This window comes from Heptranchias perlo, chromosome 3, assembly GCF_035084215.1.
Source record: "Heptranchias perlo isolate sHepPer1 chromosome 3, sHepPer1.hap1, whole genome shotgun sequence".
Lineage (NCBI taxonomy): Eukaryota > Metazoa > Chordata > Chondrichthyes > Hexanchiformes > Hexanchidae > Heptranchias > Heptranchias perlo.
The window spans coordinates 59058523-59080277 of NC_090327.1; the positions used below are offsets into that span (position 1 = coordinate 59058523).

The 21755-nt window shown below is 44.5% G+C and overlaps 1 protein-coding gene across 1 annotated transcript in view; it reads left to right on the plus strand.

Annotated features, from left to right (window-relative positions):
* Window positions 1–21755, plus strand: part of LOC137314470 (putative Polycomb group protein ASXL3) — a 247221-nt gene that overhangs the window by 147866 nt on the left and 77600 nt on the right. Inside the window, exon 8 of the mRNA XM_067979807.1 lies at window positions 15334–15497. Within this exon, the coding sequence (XP_067835908.1) occupies window positions 15334–15497 (164 nt within the window). The remainder of the gene's footprint in view (window positions 1–15333; window positions 15498–21755) is intronic.

Sequence of the window (21755 nt, forward strand, 5' to 3'; positions counted from 1 at the left end):
TGTGATGGAATACTCTCCACTTGCCTGGATGAGTGCAGTTCCAACAACACTCAAGAAGCTCGACACCATCCAGGACAAAGCAGCCCGCTTGATTGGTACCCCATCCTCCACCCTAAACATTCACTCCCTTCACCACCAGCGCACAGTGGCTGCAGTGTGTACCATCCACAGGATGCACTGCAGCAACTCGCCAAGGCTTCATCGACAGCTCCTCCCAAACCCCCGACCTCTACCACCTAGAAGGACGAGGGCAGCAGGTACATGGAAACAACACCACCTGCACGTTCCCCTCCAAGTCACACACCGTCCCAACTTGGAAATATATCGCCGTTCCTTCATTGTCGCTGGGTCATAATCCTGGAACTCCCTTCCTAACAGCACTGTGGGAGAACCTTCACCACACAGACTGCAGCGGTTCAAGAGGGTGGCTCACCACCACCTTCTCAAGGGCAATTAGGGATGGGCACTAAATGCCGGCCTTGCCAGTGACGCCCACATCCCATGAACAAATAAAAAAAAATCAACCTGAGAGGGCAGACTTAGTTTAATGCCTCATGCAAAAGGCAGCACCCCCTCAGTACCCCACTCGTGGGTCAGCCTAGATTATGTGCTCTAGTCTTTGGTGGTGCGCTTGAGTCCACAACCTTCTGACTCAGGCAAAAGTGCTACCACTGAGCTCAGGCTGAAGCTGGTTAGGATTCCCAAAATTTCCAGTAGTATTCCTTGAAATTATGGTACTTAAAGGGTCAATTACCATTTTGTGCTTATAGGACATTAATAAACTTCATTTCAAAAATCTAACATTTAAATTGTTTCTTTGATTATACATTTTGCATACAGTAATTGAACTATTAAGGAAGTTTATCAATCCACATCACTGAATTATACTGCATAACTTGCTGATGGTGGTTATTCTCCACAAGAACAGAAAATTAAAGTAATGAGAATCTATTAATATATTCAGTATTAACTAACCCAGTTGTACTGTAGATTTTAGGCTATAAAACAATCATATTTCGATTACTAAAGAAAATTGAACTTTTCCTTTAGCTATGTGGATTTTGGAATTGAGATTAATTCCTTTAGGAGCATGAGGCAAAGTCATTGGTTTGTCCAGCATCAACAAAATCCTTTGGTACTTACGGTACATTTTTCTGTGTGGGCACCTGACCTCTCAGGTGCATTGTACCTGAGAGGAGACAGCTGCCCACATATTTCTTGCCCTGGACAATTAGTATAGCCTGGGTGTACTCTGAGACAGAGGCCCACCCTCTAACTGGCTGCAGATGGTGGCACATGTGGCTAATGTACCCTTCCACCCCTGCCACCATCTGCAGTGTGCTGCTTGGCACTATCCTCAATGGCTGCACCAATGCACATGGCACAGAAAGCATCCTCTTTTTAAAAAAAACTGATCCCATGCCACAGCAGCCAAGACAGGATATAAGGTTCCCTACAGACAACAGGATCCTCCTCTGCCATCACCACCACCTGCTCCTGCTCACTGATGCTTGTGTTTCACCCAGAGTTTAAGTATATGGTTTAGCAGCAGTGAAGGAATTAAAGAATAGGATGAGAAAGAAGTAGCAGAAGTTTACAACTGAACTGATGGCAAGTCTTCTACTTTCCCATCTCCTACATCCTCTTTGGCATTTGAGAGCTTTCTTCGCATGTGGGATTAAAGTTTAAAGTTAGGGAGCCCTTCTCCTGTAAATCTTCTCTCTGTGTTTTCTCCTGCAACCATAGTAAAACAAAAAGTGAGAAGTTTCAATTTGTTGAGATGACTGATCAGAAATGTGGAAAATTGCCAGGGTATGTCCTGTCCATAAAAGCAGGATAAATCTAACCCGGCCATTACAGTGCTGTTGGCCTACACTCAATCAACGAAGCTATCAGTGCTATCAAGCGCCACTTATTCACCAATAATCTGCTCACCAATGCTCAGTTCGGGTCCTGCCAGGACTATTCAGCTCCACACCTCATTACAGCCTTGGTCCAAACACAAACAAAAGAGCTGAACTCCAGAGGTGAGGTGAGAGTGACTGCCCTTGACATTAAGGCAGCATTTGACCGAGTGTGGCACTAAGGAGCCCTAGTAAAACTGAAGTCAATGGGGATCAGAGGGAAAACTTTCCAGTGGATGGAGTCATACATGATACAAAGGAAGATGGTTGTGGCTGTTTGAAGCCATTCATCTCAGCCCCAAGACATCGCTGCAGGAGTTCCTCAGGGCAGTATCCTAGGCCCAACTATCTTCAGCTGCTTCATCAATGACCTTCCCTCCATCATAAGGTCACTAGTGGGCCTCTTCACTGATGATTGTACAGTGTTCAGCTCCATTCGCAATTCCTCAGATAATGAAGCAGTCCATGCCCACATGCAGCAAGACCTGGACAACATCCAGGCTTGGGCTGATAAGTGGCAAGTAACATTTCCACCACACAAGTGCCAAGCAATGATCATCTTCAAGAAGAGAGAGTGTAACTACCTCCCCTTGACATTCAATGGCATTACCATCGCTGAATCCTCCACCATCAACATCCTGAGGGTTGCCATTGACCAGAAACTCAACTGGATCAGCGACATAAATGCCATGGCTGCAAGAGCAGCTCAGAGGCTGGGTATTCTGCAGCGAGTGGCTCACCTCCTGACTCCCCAAAGCCTCTCCACAACCTACAAGACACAATCAGGAGTGTGATGGAACACTCTCCACTTGTCTGAATGGGTGCAGCTGTAACAACACTCAAGAAGCTCGATACCATCCAGGACAACACAGTCAGGTTGATCGACAGCCCATCCACCACCTTAAACGTCCACTCCCTTCATCACCAGCGCACTGTGGCTGCAGTGTATACTATTTACAGGATGCACTGCAACAACTCGCCACGGAGGTTTCTTCAACCTCCACCACCTAGAAGGCCAAGGGCAGCAAGTGCACGCGCACACTATCACCTCCAAGTCACACACCATCCCGACTGGGACACATATCACTGTTCCTTCATCTTCACTGGGTCAAAATCCTGGGACTCCCTACCTAACAGCACAGTAGGAGCACCCTTCACCACATGGACTGTAGCAGTTCAAGAAGGTGGCTCACCAACACCTTCTCAAGGGCAACTAGGGATGGGTAACGAATGCCGAACTTGCCAGTGACGCCCATAAATCGAGAATGAATTAAAAAAAGAAAATCCACACTTGTAAGTCTGTCAGATTTCAAAAAGAAACCAGCTTTTAATTTGAAACAATTAGAAAACAGAGACTAAATTGTCGATCTTGACTTGAGACAAGTGAGGCGGGAGACTTACCTCCACGGTGAGTTCAGCGTGAGGCCTGAACCATTTTAACTCCTGAACCTCACTGAAGCAGTACTGTCCCCCCACCTGAAACCAGCGGGAATGATGTCAGGGCCAGTGAGCGGGTTCAGAAATATGGTCGGGAGCCCAAGGATGCTGGGGACACAAGGGAATGTTCCCGAGCATGAAGTTAGTGCTGGGGAGTTTGAATAAAAAAGCTGATGCTGGGTTGGAGAGGCAAGGCTTGGGTTGGGGAGGCCCAACGACTCCTTGCAGGGCTGGGGGGAGTACTGTTCCTTTTGGCCCACAAAGATTTCAGATAAAGGTAAAATTTAAATCTTGCCCTCTTTTGGTCACTGCGTTGTCTCCTGCCAATTTGTGCTTTCTGGTTTGGTGCAGTGTGAGCCTCCCGAAATTTTAAATTAAAATGGGAGCACAGTGCCGATGAGGCCAATGGGCCATGATTCTTGCATATAAAGTAGGCCCCCATCTGCCTGAAACGCGCGGCCCTCTTGTGCCCGATCTGATGTCAGTGAAGATGTCGGGGGAGGGGACCGCATTGGGAATGTGGTGCAAACGCCCTGCCATCTTAATGCACCCCCCACACGAATCGTTCCCCTCAAGCAGAGTTAAAATCGACCCTTAAGACTTGTGGTCTGTATAACACACATTCAGAGCTGGGACTATTTTAAAGAAACAGTTCTTCCAAAATAGCACCTATCCATAAGATTGCCTTTGTACTGATCTGCAAATCAATTTATTTTAGCAGCTACATAAGGAATGTACTGTATATTCAAATAGGCTTTCAGCAGGCCTATGATTAATTTGCCTGTGTCACTCACAATGTGGTTACTGAATTGGTTGCTATGCAATTTTATTAAAATCATAGTGCTCTGCATCCTTCTATGCCAGAACTACCGTTGTGATGAAGCTAGCCTGGGGGCATGACAGCTTGGATGCAGTCTTCAAACTGAATACCCTGCTCTTTGTATCCTTAAGTCTAGCAGCAATGCACAGTGATGTGAACGAGTCATTTGGCAGAGTATGTGATAACAGTGGTAATTTTTCATTCATTGCAAGTGTCAGTAATTGTTGTGCTGCGATACTGATAGTATTGAAACTGTAGACAAATCATTATTTGCAGGTTTGAAAGAAATATTCTACAATTGTGATTCAACTACCCTGCATTTGGATTAAACAGACATAAATTGAAGCAACATGAATATAGAATTAAACAAATAAGTGCAGATGTTGGAGATATGAAATATAAACAGAAAGTGCCGGAAACACTCAGCAGGTCAGTCAGCATCTATGGAGAAAACAAATGAATTAACATCTCAGGTGCATACCCTGTCACTTGCCACTTCCATTCCCCATCCAATTCCCATTCTGAACTCTGCCTTTGGCTTCTAATCTGTTCCAGTAGAGCTCAAAGAAGAGCACCTTATCTTTCTGTTAGGCACTTTGCAGCCTTAATATTGACTTCAATAGCTTTGGACCTTAACTGTAGCTCCCACTTTCTCTTCAGCAGGAAATGCTGGTGGTGTGGGATGGGTGTGGTGCAGTTTCTGGGAAGGAAGAGTGGGGCAGATGCACTTGGGGTGGGGCTGCTCCATCAGAACAGCATGATGTGAGGCAGTCTGCACCCTTGGTGTTGATCTGCTTGTTTCTTCTCCCAGGTTCCTGGGCCACTGGACCCAATTTCGCTTTGCCAGTTTTCCATTTCTACCTGCCGTATGCTCCACCGCTTCAGCTATTCACACGTTCTCTGTGTTTCCAAATGTCTTTAATTTTTTTAATTTCTCTCACTATGCCATTGATTGTCTTATGTTACTATCACTTCAGCCATTTAACCATTTCTTGTTTTCTACGTAACACTTTACAGGTCAGTCTGTTTCTTTTGTGTGTGTGAGATTTTCCCCTCACCCTTCCCTTTGTTCTTTTCCTTTTTGAATGCTGCTCATCTATCATTTCATCGCGTTCTAATGAAGAGTTACACCTGAAACATTAACTCATCTGTTCTCTACATAGATGTTGACTGACGTGCTGAGCGTTTCCAGCATTTTCTGTTTTTGTTTCAGGTTGCCAGCAACTGCATTTTGTTTTTCATTCAAACAAACTGACAAGTGCGCATGTGCACTGACACACACCTGTGCAGATGTATGCACGCATTCACACAGATTAGGGTTCCCAACCCTCCCGGAATGACCAGGAGTTTCCCAGAATTGGAGGTTCCTCCCCTGAGCACTACCTCCAGCAAACCGGGAGATCAGCGATTTTTAAATTTGCAGCTGCATTGCGCCCACCGCCCCCCCCCCCCCCAACTCAGCTCAATGACGTCACCCACAGGGAAGCACAACTGCGTAGAGAGCAGTCGGGAGTGGGCTGGAGAGTCTGGAATTGGGGAGTCTCAGCAATCGGCGGTGTCGGTATTCAGAGAGTGTCGGCAATTGGGTGGGGCTCTGAAATGGGGGGTCTCTGGTGGGGGGAGTCTGAATGAGGGAGGTTCCTCGGCTTCCCCGCCCTCAGTTTCCTCTCTTCGCCTGCTAACAGGTGGCCTCCTGGTTCTTGGAACTTCTCGCCCAACAGCTGCTGACATGAAACCATGAGCAAAAATACTCATTGTATCATAAGGTTTAGAAAAGCTATGGAAAAGGGCACAGACCACTCTAAAGTAAAAATATTCAATTGGAGGAAGGCCAATTTCAATGGGATGAGAACAGATCAGGCCCGGGTAAATTGGAATCAAAGATTGGCAGGCAAAACTGTAATTGAACAATGGGTGGCCTTTAAACAGGGGATAGTTCCAGTACAGTCTAGGTACATTCCCACGAGGCAGAAAGGTAGGGCAACAAAAGCCAGAGCTCCCTGGATGATAAAAGAGATAGTTAGTAAGATGAAATGGAAAAAAGGGGCGTACGACTGATGTCACGTGATAACACAAGTGAGAACCAGGCAGAATATAGAAAGTTCCATGGGTAAGTGAAAAAGGAAATAAGAGGGGCAAAGAGAGAGTATGAGAATAGACTGGCAGCCAACATAAAAGAGAATCCAAAAGTCTTCTACAGGCATGTACAGTAAACGGGTAGTAAGAGTAGGGGTGGGGCCGATTAGGGACCATAATGGAGATCTACTCATGGAGGCAGAGCGGATGGCCGAGGTACTAAATGAGTATTTTGCATCTGTCTTTACCGGGGAAGAAGATGCTGCCAGAGTCTCAGTAAAGGAAGATATAGTTGAGATAATGGATGGGCTAAAAATTGATAAAGAAGTGGTACTCGAAAGGCTAGCTGTACTTAAAGTAGATAAGTCACCCGGACCGGATGTGATGCATCAAAGGTTGCCGAGGGAAGTAAGGGTGGAAATTGCGGAGGTACTGGCCATAATCTTCCAAACATCTGTAGACACGGGGGTGGTGTCCAGATAACTGGTGAATTGCAAATGTTACACACTTGTTCAAAAAAGGGTGTAAAGATAAACCCAGCAACTATAGGCCAGTCAGTTTAACCTCAGTGGTGGGGAAACTTTTAGAAACGATAATCCGGGACAGAATTAACAGACACTTGGACAAGTGTGGATTGATTAGGGAAAGCCAGCACGGATTTGTTAAAGGCAAATTGTGTTTAACTAACCTGATAGAGTTTTTTGATGAGGTAACAGAGAGAGTAGATGAAGGCAATGCATTTGTTGTGGTGTATATGGATTTTCAATAGGAGTTTGATAAAGTGCCGCATGGTAGGCTTATCATCAAGACTGCGACCCATGGAATAAAGGGGGCAGTAGCAAGATGGATACAGAATTGGCTAAGTGACAGCAAACAGAGAATAGTGGTGAACGGTTGTTTTTCGGACTGGAGTGAGGTGTACAGTGGTGTTCCCCAGGGGTCGGTGCTGGGACCACTGCTTTGCTTGATATATATTAATGACTTGGACGTGGGTGAACAGGGCACAATTTCCAAATTTGCAGATGACACAAAACTTGGAAGGTAGCAAACAGTGAGGAGGATAGTAATAGACTTCAAGAGGATATAGACAGGCTGGTGGCATGGGCGGACCCGTGGCAGATGAAATTTAACGCAGAAAAATGCGAAGTGATACATTTCGGTAGGAAGAATATGGAGAGGCAATATAAAATAGAGGGCACAACTCTAAAAGGGGCACAGGATCAGAGAGATCTGGGGGTATATGTACACAAATCATTGAAGGTGGCAGGGCAGGTTGAGAAAGCAGTTAAAACGGCATAAAGGATCTTGGGCTTTATAAATAGAGGCATAGAGTACAAAAGTATGAAAGTCATGATGAACCTTTATAAAACACTGGTTCGGCCACAACTGGAGTATTGTGTCCAGTTCTGGGCACCGTACTTCAGTAAAGATTTGAAGGCCTTAGAGACAGTGCAGAAGAGATTTACTAGAATGATTCCAGGTATGAGGGAATTTAGTTACGTGGGTAGACTGTAGAAGCTGGGGGTGTTCTCCTTGGAACAGAGATGGTTGCGAGGAGATTTGATAGAGGTATTCAAAATCATGAATGGCCTATACAGAGTAGATAGAGAGAAACTGTTCCCATTGGCATAAGGGTCTAGTACCAGAGGACATAGATTTAAGTTGATTGGCAAAAGAACCAAAGGTGACATGAGGAAAAGCTTTTTTACACAGCGAGTGGTTAGGATCTGGAATGTACTGCCGGGGGGTGGGGGTGGTGGAGGCAGAATCAATCATGGCCTTCAAAAGAGAACTGGATAAGTACTTAAAAGGAAAAAATTTGCAGGGCTACGGGGAAAGGGCGGGGGAGTGGGACTAGCTGGATTGCTCTTGCATAGAGCTGGCACGGACTCAATGGGCCGAGTGTCCTCCTTCTGTGCTGTAACCTTTCTATGCTTCTATGCTTCTACTCAAATATAGGGGACACAACCTTTATAAGGTAAATGCAATAACATATTTCCTCATCTCAGTCCTAAATGGCCGACCCTTTATCTTGAGACTATGACCCTTGCCAGAGAAAACAGCCTCTCAGCACCTACCATGTCAAGCCCTCTAAGAATTTTATATGTTTCATTCCTCTAAACTCCAGAGAATATAGGCCCATTCTACTCAATCTCTCTTCATAGGACAACCCTCTCATCCCATGAATCAATCGAGTGAACCTTTGTTGCACCGCCTCTAAGGCAAGTATATCCTTCCTTAGGTAAGGAGACCAAAACTGTACACAGTACTCCAGGTGTGGTCTCACCAAGCCTGATATAATTGCAGCAAGACTTCCTTACTCTAATACTCCAACCACCTTGCAATAAAGGCTAACATACTATTTGCCTTCCCAATTGCTTTCTATACCTGCATGTTAAATTTCTGTGATTCATATACAAGGACACCCAAATCCATCTGACTACCAATTTCTTAGTCGCACACCTTTTTAAAAAATAATCTGCTTTTCTATCCTTCCTGACAAAGTGAATAATTTTACATTTCCCCACATTATGCTTCATCTGCCACCTTCTCGCTCACCACTTAACCTGTCTGTATCCCTTTGCAGCCTCTTTGTGTCCTCCTCAGAGCTTACATTCCCACCTAGCTTTGTATCGTCAGCAAACTTGGATACATTACACTCAGTCCCCTCATCTAAGTCATTGATATATATTGTAAACAGCTGAGGCCCAAGCATTGATCCTTATGGCACCCCATTAGTTACAACCTGCCAACCCAAAAATGACCCATTTATTCCTACTCTCTGTTTTCTGTCCATTAACCAATCCTCAATCCATGTTAATATATTACCCCCAATCCCATGAGCCCTAATCTTGTGTAACAACCTCTTGTGTGGCACCTTATCGAATGCCTTTTGAAAATACAAATATACTACATCCACTGGTTCCCCCCTTATCTACCCTACCTTGGGGCCAAGGAGAGATCCTTGGGGGACTCCAGAGATAATGGTGCGGGAGCAGGAAGAGAAGCCATTGCAGGTGATTCTCTGGCTACGACTGGATAGATAAGAACGGACCCAGGCGAGCACAGTCCCACCCAGCTGGATGACGGAGGAGAGGTGTTGGAGGAGGATAGTGTGGTCAAGCGTGGCAATAAATACTGGCCTAGCCAGCGACGCCCACATCCCATGAACGAATAAAAAAAGTCACCCGTCTCCGCCCCTGCCTCAGCTCATCTGCTACTGAAACCCTCATCCATGCCATTGTTACCTTTTTATTATTTGTTCGTGGGATGTGAGCATCGATGGCAAGGCCCACATTTATTGTCTATCCCTAATTGCCCTTGAGAAGGTGGTGATGAGCTGCCTTCTTGAACCACTGCAGTCCGTGTGGTGAAGGTTCTCCCACAGTGCTGTTAGGTAGGGAGTTCCAGGATTTTGACCCAGCGACGATGAAGGAATGGCGACATATTTCCAAGTCGGGATGGTGTGTGACTTGGAGGGGAATATGCAGGTGGTGTTGTTCCCATGTGCCTGCTGCCCTTGTCCTTCTAGGTGGTAGAGGCCGTGGGTTTGTAGACTGAACTATTCCAATGCTCTGCTGGCTGGCCTCCCATCTTCCATCTCCGTAAACTTGAGCTCATCCAAAACTCTGGATATAGGTCGCCCATATCCTAACTCGAATCAAGTCCCGTTCTCCCATCATCCCTGTGCTCGCTGACATACATTGGCTCCCAGTACGGGAATGCCTCGATTTTAAAATTCTCATCCTTATTTTCAAATCCCTCCATGGCCTCACCCCTCCCAATCTCTGTAACCTCCTCCAGCCCTACAACCCTCCAAGGTCTCTGCGCTCCTCCAATTCTTGCCTTTTGCCCATCCCTGATTTTAATTGCTCTACCATTAGCCTTCAGCTGCCGAGGCCCTAAGCTCTGGAAATCCCTCCCTAAACCTATCCATCTCTCTACCTCTCTCTCCTTCAAGGCGCTCCTTAAAACCTACCTCTTTGACCAAGCTTTTGGACACCTGTCCTAATACTTCTTACGTGACTCGGTGTCAAGGAGTTCGGGAGGAGATAACAGAGGCACTATTACATATATATAAAAATTCATTAGAAAAAGGATAGTGCAAGAGGACTGGCTAATGTTATTACTATATTTAAAAAGGGAGATAGAACAATTCCAGGGAACTGTGCACCAGTTAGCTTAACATTGGTGGTAGGAAAGATAATCAAATTTTTACTCAAAGATGGAATAGAAAGACATCTAGAGAACGAAAATATAATCGTCAGCATGGATTTCAGAAGGGAAAGTCATGCTTGACCAAACTTATTGAATTCTTTGAAGAAGTAACATAAAGAGTAGACGAGGGTAATGCAGTCGGTGTAATATATTTGGATTTTCAAAAGGCTTTCAATGAGGTACCGCATTGTAGACTCATGACTAAGATCAGAGCATGTGGTGTAGAGACATGTAGCAGAATGGATAGCAAGTTGGCTACGAAACATAAAACAGAGTAGGGGTTAAGGGTAGCTACTCAGACTGGCAAAAGATGAGAAGTGGTGTTCCACAGGGATCGGTGCTGGGACCACTGTTGTTCACAATTTACATTAACAATTTGGATTTGGGAATCAGAAGTACAATTTCAAAATTTGCAGACGACACCAAATTGGGTTAATACAAAGGAAGAATGCGTCATGTGCAAGAGGATATTAATAAACTTGCAGAATGGGTGGGTAATTGGCAAATAAATTTCAATATAGAAAAGTGTGAGGTGGCACATTTTGGTAGGAAGAATAAGGAGGCCACATACTGCTTGGATAATAAAACTCTAAACAGTATAGAGGGGTAAAAGAATCTTGGGGTACAGATACACAAATCACTAAAAGTAGCGACACAGGTTAATAAGACCATAAAAAAGGCATAGGCACTAGGGTTAATTTCTAAAGGGATAGAATTGAAAAGCAAAGAAGTTATGTCCTACTTGTATAAAACCTTGTTTAGACCACATTTGGAGTATTGTGCACAGTTCTGGCCTCCATATTATAGAAAGGATGTAGAGACATTGGAGTGAGGTGCAAAAAAGATTCACAAGGATGATACTAGAACTGAGAGGATATCCTTATCAGGAAAGGCTGAACAGGCTGGGGCTCTTTTCTCTGGAAAAGGGAAGACTGAGGGGTGACCTGATAGAGGTATTTAAGATAATGATAGGGTAGATGTTTGGGGGAGTCCAAAACTGGAGGTCATAAATATAAAATAGTCACTAATAAATCCAATAGGGAATTCAGGAGAAACTTTTTTACCCAGAGAGTGGTAAGAATATGGAACGCGCTACCACAAGGAGTAGTTGAGGCAAATAGCATAGATGCATTTAAGGGGAAGCTAGATAAACACGTGAGGGAGAAAGGAATAGAAGGGTATCCTGATAGGGTTAGATGAAGTAGGGAGGGAGGAGGCTCGTATGGAGCATAAACTTCGGCAAAGACCAGTTGGTCCGAATGGCCTATTTCTATGCTGTAGTTTTGAAGTAACTCGATGTAATTCTCTGTCCCACACTCTTGTCAAGTAAGTCTCCAAGTTAGTGGTATAGGATTGCCCAAAAAGTATCAAAGCATATTTTATTTGGGTATTTGTGTTTGTTGTATTGTCATATGGTATTAATGTAAATATCATTAAAGTTTGGTTAGAAATATGACTTCAGGGGAATTACCTGAATTAAAAACAGGAACTTGATGCTGTTCTGTGATTCTGACAATTTCTGTTGTTTGAGCAGATGGAAGCTCACTTTTAAACTCCCTGCCTATGGGAAACAATATCAGAAAGGGCCTGAAAATCTAAAATCTGATCATTTCATCTCATCGACTGATTCCTGGGATGAGGAAAGGTTGGACAAGTTGGACCTGTATACATTGGAGTTTAGAAGAATGAGAGGTGATCTATAAGATCCTGAGGGGACTTGAAGGGGTAGATGCTGAGGGGACTTGAAGGGGTAGATGCTGAGGGGATGTTTCCCCTTGTGGGAGAGACTAGAACTAGGGGACACAGTTTGAAAATAAGGGGTTTCCTATTTAAAACGGAGAGGAGGAGAAATTTTTTCTCTCAGAGGGTCGTGAGTCTGTGGAATTCCCTTCCCCAGAGAGCGGTGGAGGCAGGGTCATTGAATATTTTTAAGGCTGAGTTCGATAGATTCCTGATTAACAAGGGAGTCAAAGATTATAGTAGGTAGACGGGAAAGTAGGGTTGAGGTCACAATCAGATCAGCCATGATCATATCAAATGGCAGAGCAGGCTCGAGGGGCCGAATGGCCTACTCCTGCTCTTACTTTGTATGTTCGTATCAGGAAACGGGGCTTTGTATTTTTTAAATGGAAACGACAATGGTCCCATTTTAACGGGGTGAGTGGTGAGGAGAGTTGGAAACTCACTCGCTACTGCAGAAATCAGGACCGAGTTGGTTTAACTCCCAGCCTCATTACCATGCCGTCAATCCCCCCCCCCCCCATAACGGGCGGAAAATGGCTACCAGCCTCAGGAAAATCGGACAGCTCATGACTGGCGCCAGCACTCAGGTTCATGTGGGGAAGGGGGTTCCAGGAGGGTCTCGTGGGAGGGAAGGCGAGGAGTCCGTGGTGCCACAAGGGTAAGTATAGTTCTTAACTGTTTCGGTGCCTTCATCTTCTCTTTAAAATTGCAATCAGGCCCGATGACATAATCGGACCCCAATCTGCATATTTAACGAAAGACCTTAGCCACCCGTCCAGGATCCTTTGTAAAAATCATAGTCAGCAGGATCAGGACGGCTCAAGAACGGGTAAATAACCTGGGCGATTTTAACTGCCCAACCTCCCAGTTGCTAGGTTAAAATCGATCTCTATAATATTTCTTCATCAGGAGTGCTTGCTGAGGACAATTTCTCTTGATATATGTATATTTGTGAGCATATTGGGGTAAATTTTGCGAGGTCCTGCTCATGACACAGAGTCCCACTTGACTGGGCTACAGATTGGAAAATCGGGAATGGATGTCAGTGTGCTCAATTCACTGTACTTCTGATTTCCTGATGATTAATTAAAATCATTAAAAAATCGGAAACACTGTCAATCGGGCCGCTGAGGTCTGTAACTGAATCTGTGATCTACGATCCCATCGAACAAGGCTCTGCAACAGGAGGGAAGGCTCACAAAATGTGCCCTATTGTTGAATATTTTGTACGTCATATCTTGATTTATAACTTGTAAACAAATATATTAGTTATTGTGGTCAAACTCTCTGATTAAAATAGCTATAATTTCAATGTAAGTGTAATATCATTGTACAAAGCAACATTTAATCCAGTGTGCAGATTACTACAAATAGGGTCATTGGTAACTCTCTGGTTCACAACTTTGCAAGGGCAGATAATTGGAAAAGTACAGCACCTGGATTGTGGGCAACAAGATCTGCTCACGGAAACTACTGTGAAATATCAAAGAGAAACAGTTCTATAAAATCTAAAATTATAACTGTCCCCGTTTTCTGAACTTTATCAATACTGACGTACAGTGCCATATTTATTCGCATAAATCGGTATCTTGAGGCTGGAATTCCACCCCAGTGCACTGGTGGCTCAGGTTGTACCAGGCACAGAGGGGGCAGGAAACCAGGGGTCAGAGGCCTTACACCTGATTTTCTCTTAAACACGCCATTCCAGGTTTTTTTGTGGGGTGCAGGAAGCTCAAGCTGCTTCAGAGCGCAAGCTTCATTAAACCTCCAAAAAGTATGTGAACTAAGGTGGGGCTTCCTTGTCCCACAAATCCTCATCAGTTCAGCACAGAGCCATTGGAAGTGACTTTCTGCTCTTCTTAAAGCTTTTGCTGCCAAGGATTGGTAAATACATTGTTCCCTTTTTTTAATACTTCTTGTTATTGTTTCATTAAATTTATTTTGGAACATTGATCTTTTTGCATTTCAGTTTCATTTACTGGGGGAAATTTGGTCAGTAAACTGGCAGAACAGATCAGCCGCCCATTATAGAATCTGGCAAATTTTCATTTCCATTGAACGGAAATGAAAACTGGGCAGGTTTCTATAATTGTTGGGCGATGCACTCTGCCAGTTTACTGACCAAGTGATGAAAGTGAAAATTACCCCCACTGCTTTATTTTTAATTTTCCTTTATTTCCTTTTATCACCTACCAGTCATGGGTGTTTCACTGTCACGTGCAACAGCCCGAGGTAGGGGAGGCACAGACCTTTGGAATTCTTCTTGCCTCCACAGACAAGGAGAATTTCCTGAGGATTTCTTAGAGGAATATCTGCCTGTGCCTGAGGTGAGTGGCTTAGACTTACTATTATCCAGGTAGACTGATGCATAGATCCCGCTAGAGGTCCATAAGCATGTTACAAGAAATTCGATAAAGGAGGCCATTCTCTAGGTTGAGCCTTCAAGATGTCATCTGCTTGCCAAAAAAGAGGTTGGAAGTCAAAGAAGTACATGCACTACCTGCATACCAACCTGGGTGTCAATATATGCTTTTGCAGCAAAATGATCTAAATAACTTGAGGCTTAAGGCCTGGAAAGAAGTGAATTTGGCAGGGTTTACAATTCTTCATTGCATCTTGAAGGTGTGTCCTCCTAAGGCATGGATATGCATGAGATAGGACCCCTGCACAGCTCATTGAGTAATGAATAATTACTCAAGGAGCTGTAGCAGAAATTTTGGAGCAGCCAGTGCTTCACTGGCAGTTTGTGCCAGCAATGTGGCACAAAAACCTCAATTGTGCCAGTAGTAGAATTTCAGAACCTTTGTTACCTCTTTCTGAGCTTAATAGACCATTGCATAATTGTCCAAAATGCCTTAAGAACCTTGATCTTCTTGTTTCAAACAAACAAAGCATTTGGTGAAAAAAAACTATACTGAGGCCTTTATGTTGAGCCCATTGCTGCTAGTCTCACAATTGTTTGAGAAAAGAAATAAGAACAAATGAACATGTGAAAGCAGTACAGCAGAGAGAAAGGGGAGAGGAATACTTTAACACTTAATAATACAGCAGGTTTTTCTTGTTGTGAAAATAGAAATGTAGCCACGGCTTCAGTGCATTTCATTTGGAATGACATTATTGTATTTTTTTAAACAGGACAGCTAAAACGAACAAGAGGAGAGGAAATTGATGTTGAGACCCCAGGATCTATCCTGGTGAACACGAACCTGCGAGCTTTAATAAACAAGCACACGTTTGCCTCTCTACCACATCATTTTCAACAACAGCTCCTGATTTTACTCCCAGAAGTAGATAGGCAGGTGAGCAAAGCATAAATGACTTTGTATGTTGTGTTAGCTGCATACATGTCAAACACTGCATCTCATAATGCAAGGAAGCAAACTATGGCTAAATTGTTTTTGCCTGCTAACTGACAGTGGGAAATCTAATATGTAAAAAGAAAACCTCATTACAGTTCTGATGAAATGTAACATGTGAAACATTAACCAATCTTTCTCTTTCAGATGCTGATCAACATGCTATGTATTTCCGACATTTTCTGTTTTATTTTGAGTTTTTTTAATATAAAAACATTTATTTCAAGAAGCCAGTGATTGCAAACAGATTATAAATTGAAACAGAAAAACTGACAAACATTAACAATAGTCAAGGCATAAACATTTAATTTTTTTGCAAACAGGAAAGTTATACAATGGTTTCCACATTGTTATGGCGATGATTATATAATGGTTGATCCCATGATCCCTCAGCCCCAGCAGGAGTGACATTTTTAAGAGTATGGGATGGAGATCGGGCTGCAACACTGCAGCCTGATGTCCTGAACGATGATCCATTCAAAAAAGACCCCCCACTGAGTGTACAAGAGCGCGAAATCACCCCTATTCTCTCAACACGGTATTTAAAGGAGGGCACATTGACAACATAGTGTCTTGGGTATCCCTGGGTATGTCCTGTCCCACCGGCAGGACAGACCCACCAGAGGTGGCGGTACAGTGATATACAGTCAGGAGGGAGTGGCCCTGGGAGTCCTCAACATTGGCTCTGGACCCCATGAAATCTCATGGCATCAGGTCAAACATGGGCAAGGAAGCCTCCTACTGATTACCACCTACCGCCCTCCCTCAGCTGATGAATCAGTCCTCCTCCATGTTGAGCACCACTTGGAGGAAGCACTGAGTGTAGCAAGGGCACAAAATGTACTCTGGGTGGGGGACTTCAATGTCCATCACCAAGAGTGGCTCGGTAGCACCACTACTGACCGAGCTGGCCGAGTCCTGAAGGACATAGCTGCTAGATTGGGCCTGTGGCAGGTGGTGAGCGAACCAACACGAGGGAAAAACTTACTTGACCTTGACCTCGTCCTCACCAATCCACCTGTCGCAAATGCATCTGTCCATGACAGTATTGGTAAGAGTGACCACCGCACAGTCCTCGTGGAGATGAAGTCCCGTCTTCGCACTGAGGACACCATCCAACGTGTTGTGTGGCACTACCACCGTGCTAAATGGGATAGATTCAGAACAGATCTAGCAGCTCAAAATTGGGCATCCATGAGGCGCTGTGGGCCATCAGCAGCAGCAGAATTGTATTCCAACACAATCTGTAACCTCATGGCCCGGCATATTCCTCACTCTACCATTACCAACAAACCAGGGGATCAACCCTGGTTCAATGAGGAGTGTAGAAGAGCATGCCAGGAGCAGCACCAGGAGTACCTAAAAATGAGGTGCCAACCTGGTGAAGCTACAACTCAGGACTACATGCATGCTAAACAGCGGAAGCAACATGCTATAGACAGAGCTAAGCGATTCCACAACCAACGGATCAGATCAAAGCTCTGCAGTCCTGCCACATCCAGTCGTGAATGGTGGTGGACAATTAAACAACTAACGGGAGGAGGAGGCTCTGCAAACATCCCCATCCTCAATGATGGCGGAGTCCAGCACGTGAGTGCAAAAGACAAGGCTGAAGCATTTGCAACTATCTTCAGCCAGAAGTGCCGAGTGGATGATCCATCTCGGCCTCCTCCCGATATCCCCACCATCACAGAAGCCAGTCTTCGGCCAATTCGATTCACTTCACGTGATATCAAGAAACGGCTGAGTGCACTGGATACAGCAAAGGCAATGGGCCCTGACAACATCCCGGTTGTAGTGCTGAAGACTTGTGCTCCAGAACTAGCTGCGCCTCTAGCCAAGCTGTTCCAGTACAGCTACAACACTGGCATCAACCGACAATGTGGAAAATTGCCGAGGTATGTCCTGTCCACAAAAAGCAGGACAAATCCAATCCGGCCAATTACCGCCCTATCAGTCTACTCTCAATCATCAGCAAAGTGATGGAAGGTGTCGTCGACAGTGCTATCAAGCGGCACTTACTTACCAATAACCTGCTCACCGATGCTCAGTTTGGATTCCGCAAGGATCACTCGGCTCCAGACCTCATTACAGCCTTGGTCCAACCATGGACAAAAGTGCTGAATTCCAGAGGTGAGGTGAGAGTGACTGCCCTTGACATCATGGCAGCGTTTGACCGAGTGTGGCACTAAGGAGCCCTTGTAAAATTGAAGTCAATGGGAATCAGGGGGAAAGCTCTCCAGTGGCTGGAGTCATACCTAGCACAAAGGAAGATGGTAGTGGTTGTTGGAGGCCAATCATCTCAGCCCCAGGACATTGCTGCAGGAGTTCCTCAGGGCAGTGTCCTAGGCCCAACCATCTTCAGCTGCTTCATCAATGACCTTCCCTCCATCATAAGGTCAGAAATGGGGATGTTCGCTGATGACTGCACAGTGTTCAGTTCCATTCGCAACCCCTCAAATAATGAAGCAGTCCGAGCCCGCATGCATCAAAACTTGGACAACATCCAGGCTTGGGCTGATAAGTGGCAAGTAACATTCGCGCCAGATAAGTGCCAGGCAATGGCCATCTCCAACAAGAGAGAGCCTAACCACCGCCCCTTGACATTCAACGGCATTACCATCGCCGAATCCCCCACCATCAACATCCTGGGGTTCACCATTGACCAGAAACTTAACTGGACCAGCCACATAAATACTGTGGCTACGAGAGCAGGTCAGAGGCTGGGTATTCTGCGGCGAGTGACTCACCTCCTGACTCCCCAAAGCCTTTCCACCATCTACAAGGCACAAGTCAGGAGTGTGATGGAATACTCTCCACTTGCCTGGATGAGTGCAGTTCCAACAACACTCAAGAAGCTCGACACCATCCAAGATAAAGCAGCCCGCTTGATTGGCACCCCATCCACCACCCTAAACATTCACTCCCTTCACCACCGGCACACTGTGGCTGCAGTTTGTACCATCCACAGGATGCACTGCAGCAACTCGCCAAGGCTTCTTCGACAGCACCTCCCAAACCCGCGACCTCTACCACCTAGAAGGACAAGAGCAGCAGGCACATGGGAACAACACCACCTGCACGTTCCCCTCCAAGTCACACACCATCCCGACTTGGAAATATATCGCCGTTCCTTCATTGTCGCTGGGTCAAAATCCTGGAACTCCCTTCCTAACAGCACTGTGGGAGAACCGTCACCACACGGACTGCAGCGGTTCAAGAAGGCGGCTCACCACCACCTTCTCAAGGGCAATTAGGGATGGGCAATAAATGCCGGCCTCGCCAGCGACGCCCACATCTCGTGAATGAATTTTAAAAAATGAAGTCATGGCAGCTTGTAACAGAGGAAATGCAGTCATCATGGGGGACTTTAATCTGCATACAGACTGGGCAAATCAAATTGTTAAAGGTAGATTGGAGGACAAGTTCATGGAATGTATTTGAGATGGTTTCCTAGAGCAATACGTCATGGAACCAAACAGGGAACAGGCTATTTTAGATCTTGTATTATGTAATGAGGTAGGGTTAATTAGTAATCTCACAGTAAAAGAACCTCTGGGGAAGAGTGATAATAATATGATAGAATTTCACATTGAATTTGAAAGTAACGTATTTCAGTCAGAAACTAGAGTCTTAAACTTAAATAAAGCCAATTACATAGGTATGAGAGGCAAGTTGTCAAAGGTCGATTGGGAAATTAAATTAACGAGTTTGACAGTTGAAAAGCAGTGGCAAACATTTAAAGAAATATTTCAATATTCTCAACATTGAGAAATAAAAACTCCACAGGAAAAGTGATCCACCCGTGGCTAACTAAAGAGGTTAAGGAGAGTATTGGATTGAAAGAAGAGGCCTATAATGTTGCCAAGAGGAGTAATAAGCCTAGGAATTGGAAGAGTTTTAGAAACCAACAAAGGACGACCAAAAAATTGATAAAAAGGGAAAAAATAGAATATGAAAGTAAACCAGCAAGAAATATAAAAACGGATTCTAGGAGCTTCTACAAGTATGTAAAAAGGAAGAGTAGCAAAAGTAAACGTTGGTCCCTTACAGGCTGATTCAGGAGAAATTATAATGTGGAATCAGGAAATGGCAGATGCGTTAAACAAATATTTTGTATTTATATTCTCAGTTGAAGACACAAAAAGCATTACATAAATAGTGGGGAACCAAGGGATAAATGAGAGTGAGGAACTTAAAATATCACTAGAGAAAAAGTACTGGACAAACTAATGGGACTAAAAGCCGACAAATCCCCTGGACCTGATGGCCTACGACCTAGGGTTCTAAAAGAGGTGGCTGCAGAGATAGTGGATGCATTGGTTATGATCTTCCAAAATTCTCTAGATTCTGGAACATTCACAGTGGACTGGAAGGTAGCAAATGTTACCCCGCTATTCAAGAAGGGAGGGAGAGAGAAAACAGGGAACTACAGGCGAGTTAGCCTGACATTTGTCGTCGAAAAAATGCTGGAATCCATTATTAAGGAAGTGGTAACAGGGCACTTAGACAATCATATTATGATTAGGCAGAGTCAACATGGTATTATGAAAGGGAAATCGTGTTATTAGAGTTTTTTGAGGCTAACTAGCAGGGTATATAAAGGGGAAACGGTGAATGTAGTATATTTGGATTTTAAAAAGGCATTCGATAAGGGTCACATAAAAGGCTGTTACACAAGATAAGGGCTCATGGGGTTGGGGGGTAATATGTTAGCATGGATTGAGGATTGGTTAAAGGACAGAAAACAGAGAGTAGGGATAAACGGGTAATTCTCAGGTTGGCAGGCTGTAACTAGTGGCGTGCCGCAAGGATTGGTGCTTGGGTCTCAGCTATTTACAATCTATATTAATGGCTTAGATGAAGGGACCGAGTGTAATGTATCCAAGTTTGCTGATGTTACAAAGCTAGGTGGGAAAGTAAGCTGTGAGGAGGACAATGAGTGTCTGCAACAGGATATAGACAGGTTAAGTGAGTGGGCAAGAAGGTGGCAGAGGGAGTATAATGTAGGGAAATGTGAGATTATTCATTTTGGTAGGAAGAATAGAAAATCAGGATATCTTCTAAATGTTGAGAACCTATTAAATAGACTGCAACGGTTCAAGAAGGTGGCTCACCACCAACTTCTCAAGGGCAATTAGGAATGGGCAATAAATGCTGGCCTCGCCAGCGACGCCCATATCTCATGAACGAATTTAAAAAAAATGTTGGTGTTCAGAGAGACTTGAGAGTCCTCGTACAAGAAACACAAAAAGTTAGTATGCAGGTACAGCAGGCATTTAGGAAAGCAAATGGCATGTTGGCCATTATTGGAAGGGGGTTGGAGTATAACAGTAAGGAAGTCTTACTACAGTTGTACAGGGCTTTAGTGAAGCCTCACCTGGAGTACTGCATTCAGTTTTGGTCTCCTTATCTAAGGAAAGATATATTTGCCTTTGAGACGGTGCAATGAAGGTTCACTAGATTAATTCCTGGGATGAGAGGGTTGTCCTATGAAGAGAGGTTGAGTAGAATGGGCCTATACTCTCTCAAGTATTGACGAATGAGAGGTGATCTCATTGAAACATATAAGATTCTGAGGGGGCTTGACAGGATAGATGCCGAGAGGCTGTTTCCCCTGGCTAGAGAGCCTAGAACTAGGGGGCATAGTCACTGGATAAGGGGTCGGCTATTCAAGACTGAGATGAGGAGGAATTTCTTCACTCAGAAGGTTGTGAATCTTTGGAATTCTCTATCCCAGAGGGCTGTGAATGCTGAGTCATTGAGTATATTCAAGGCTGATATGGATAGATTTTTGGACTCTAGGGGAATCAAGGGATATGGGGATCGGGCAGGAAAGTGGAGTTGAGGTTGAAGATCAGCCATGATCTTATTGAATGGTGGAGCAGGCTCGAGGGGCCGTATGGCCTACTCCTGCTCCTATTTTTTATGTTCTTATAGATGTGCTTATTTGTGCAGTAGTTTACACCCTCAGGGTCAGGGCAATCTATTACAGGTAAGAGTCAGCTTTTGTAATCTCATGCCAGTCTGTCATTACTTTATACAGTATGTATGCAGAATTGTAGAATATCATTTCTTAATCCAGTCCTGTTTTATTAAGAGGTTCAAACAGGAATAATTTCTCATCCAATTTCCTATTCGATTTATATGGCTTTTCTCCCCCTTTGGTTGCGGTGAGAGACTTGCAATTTTGCTCTTTTA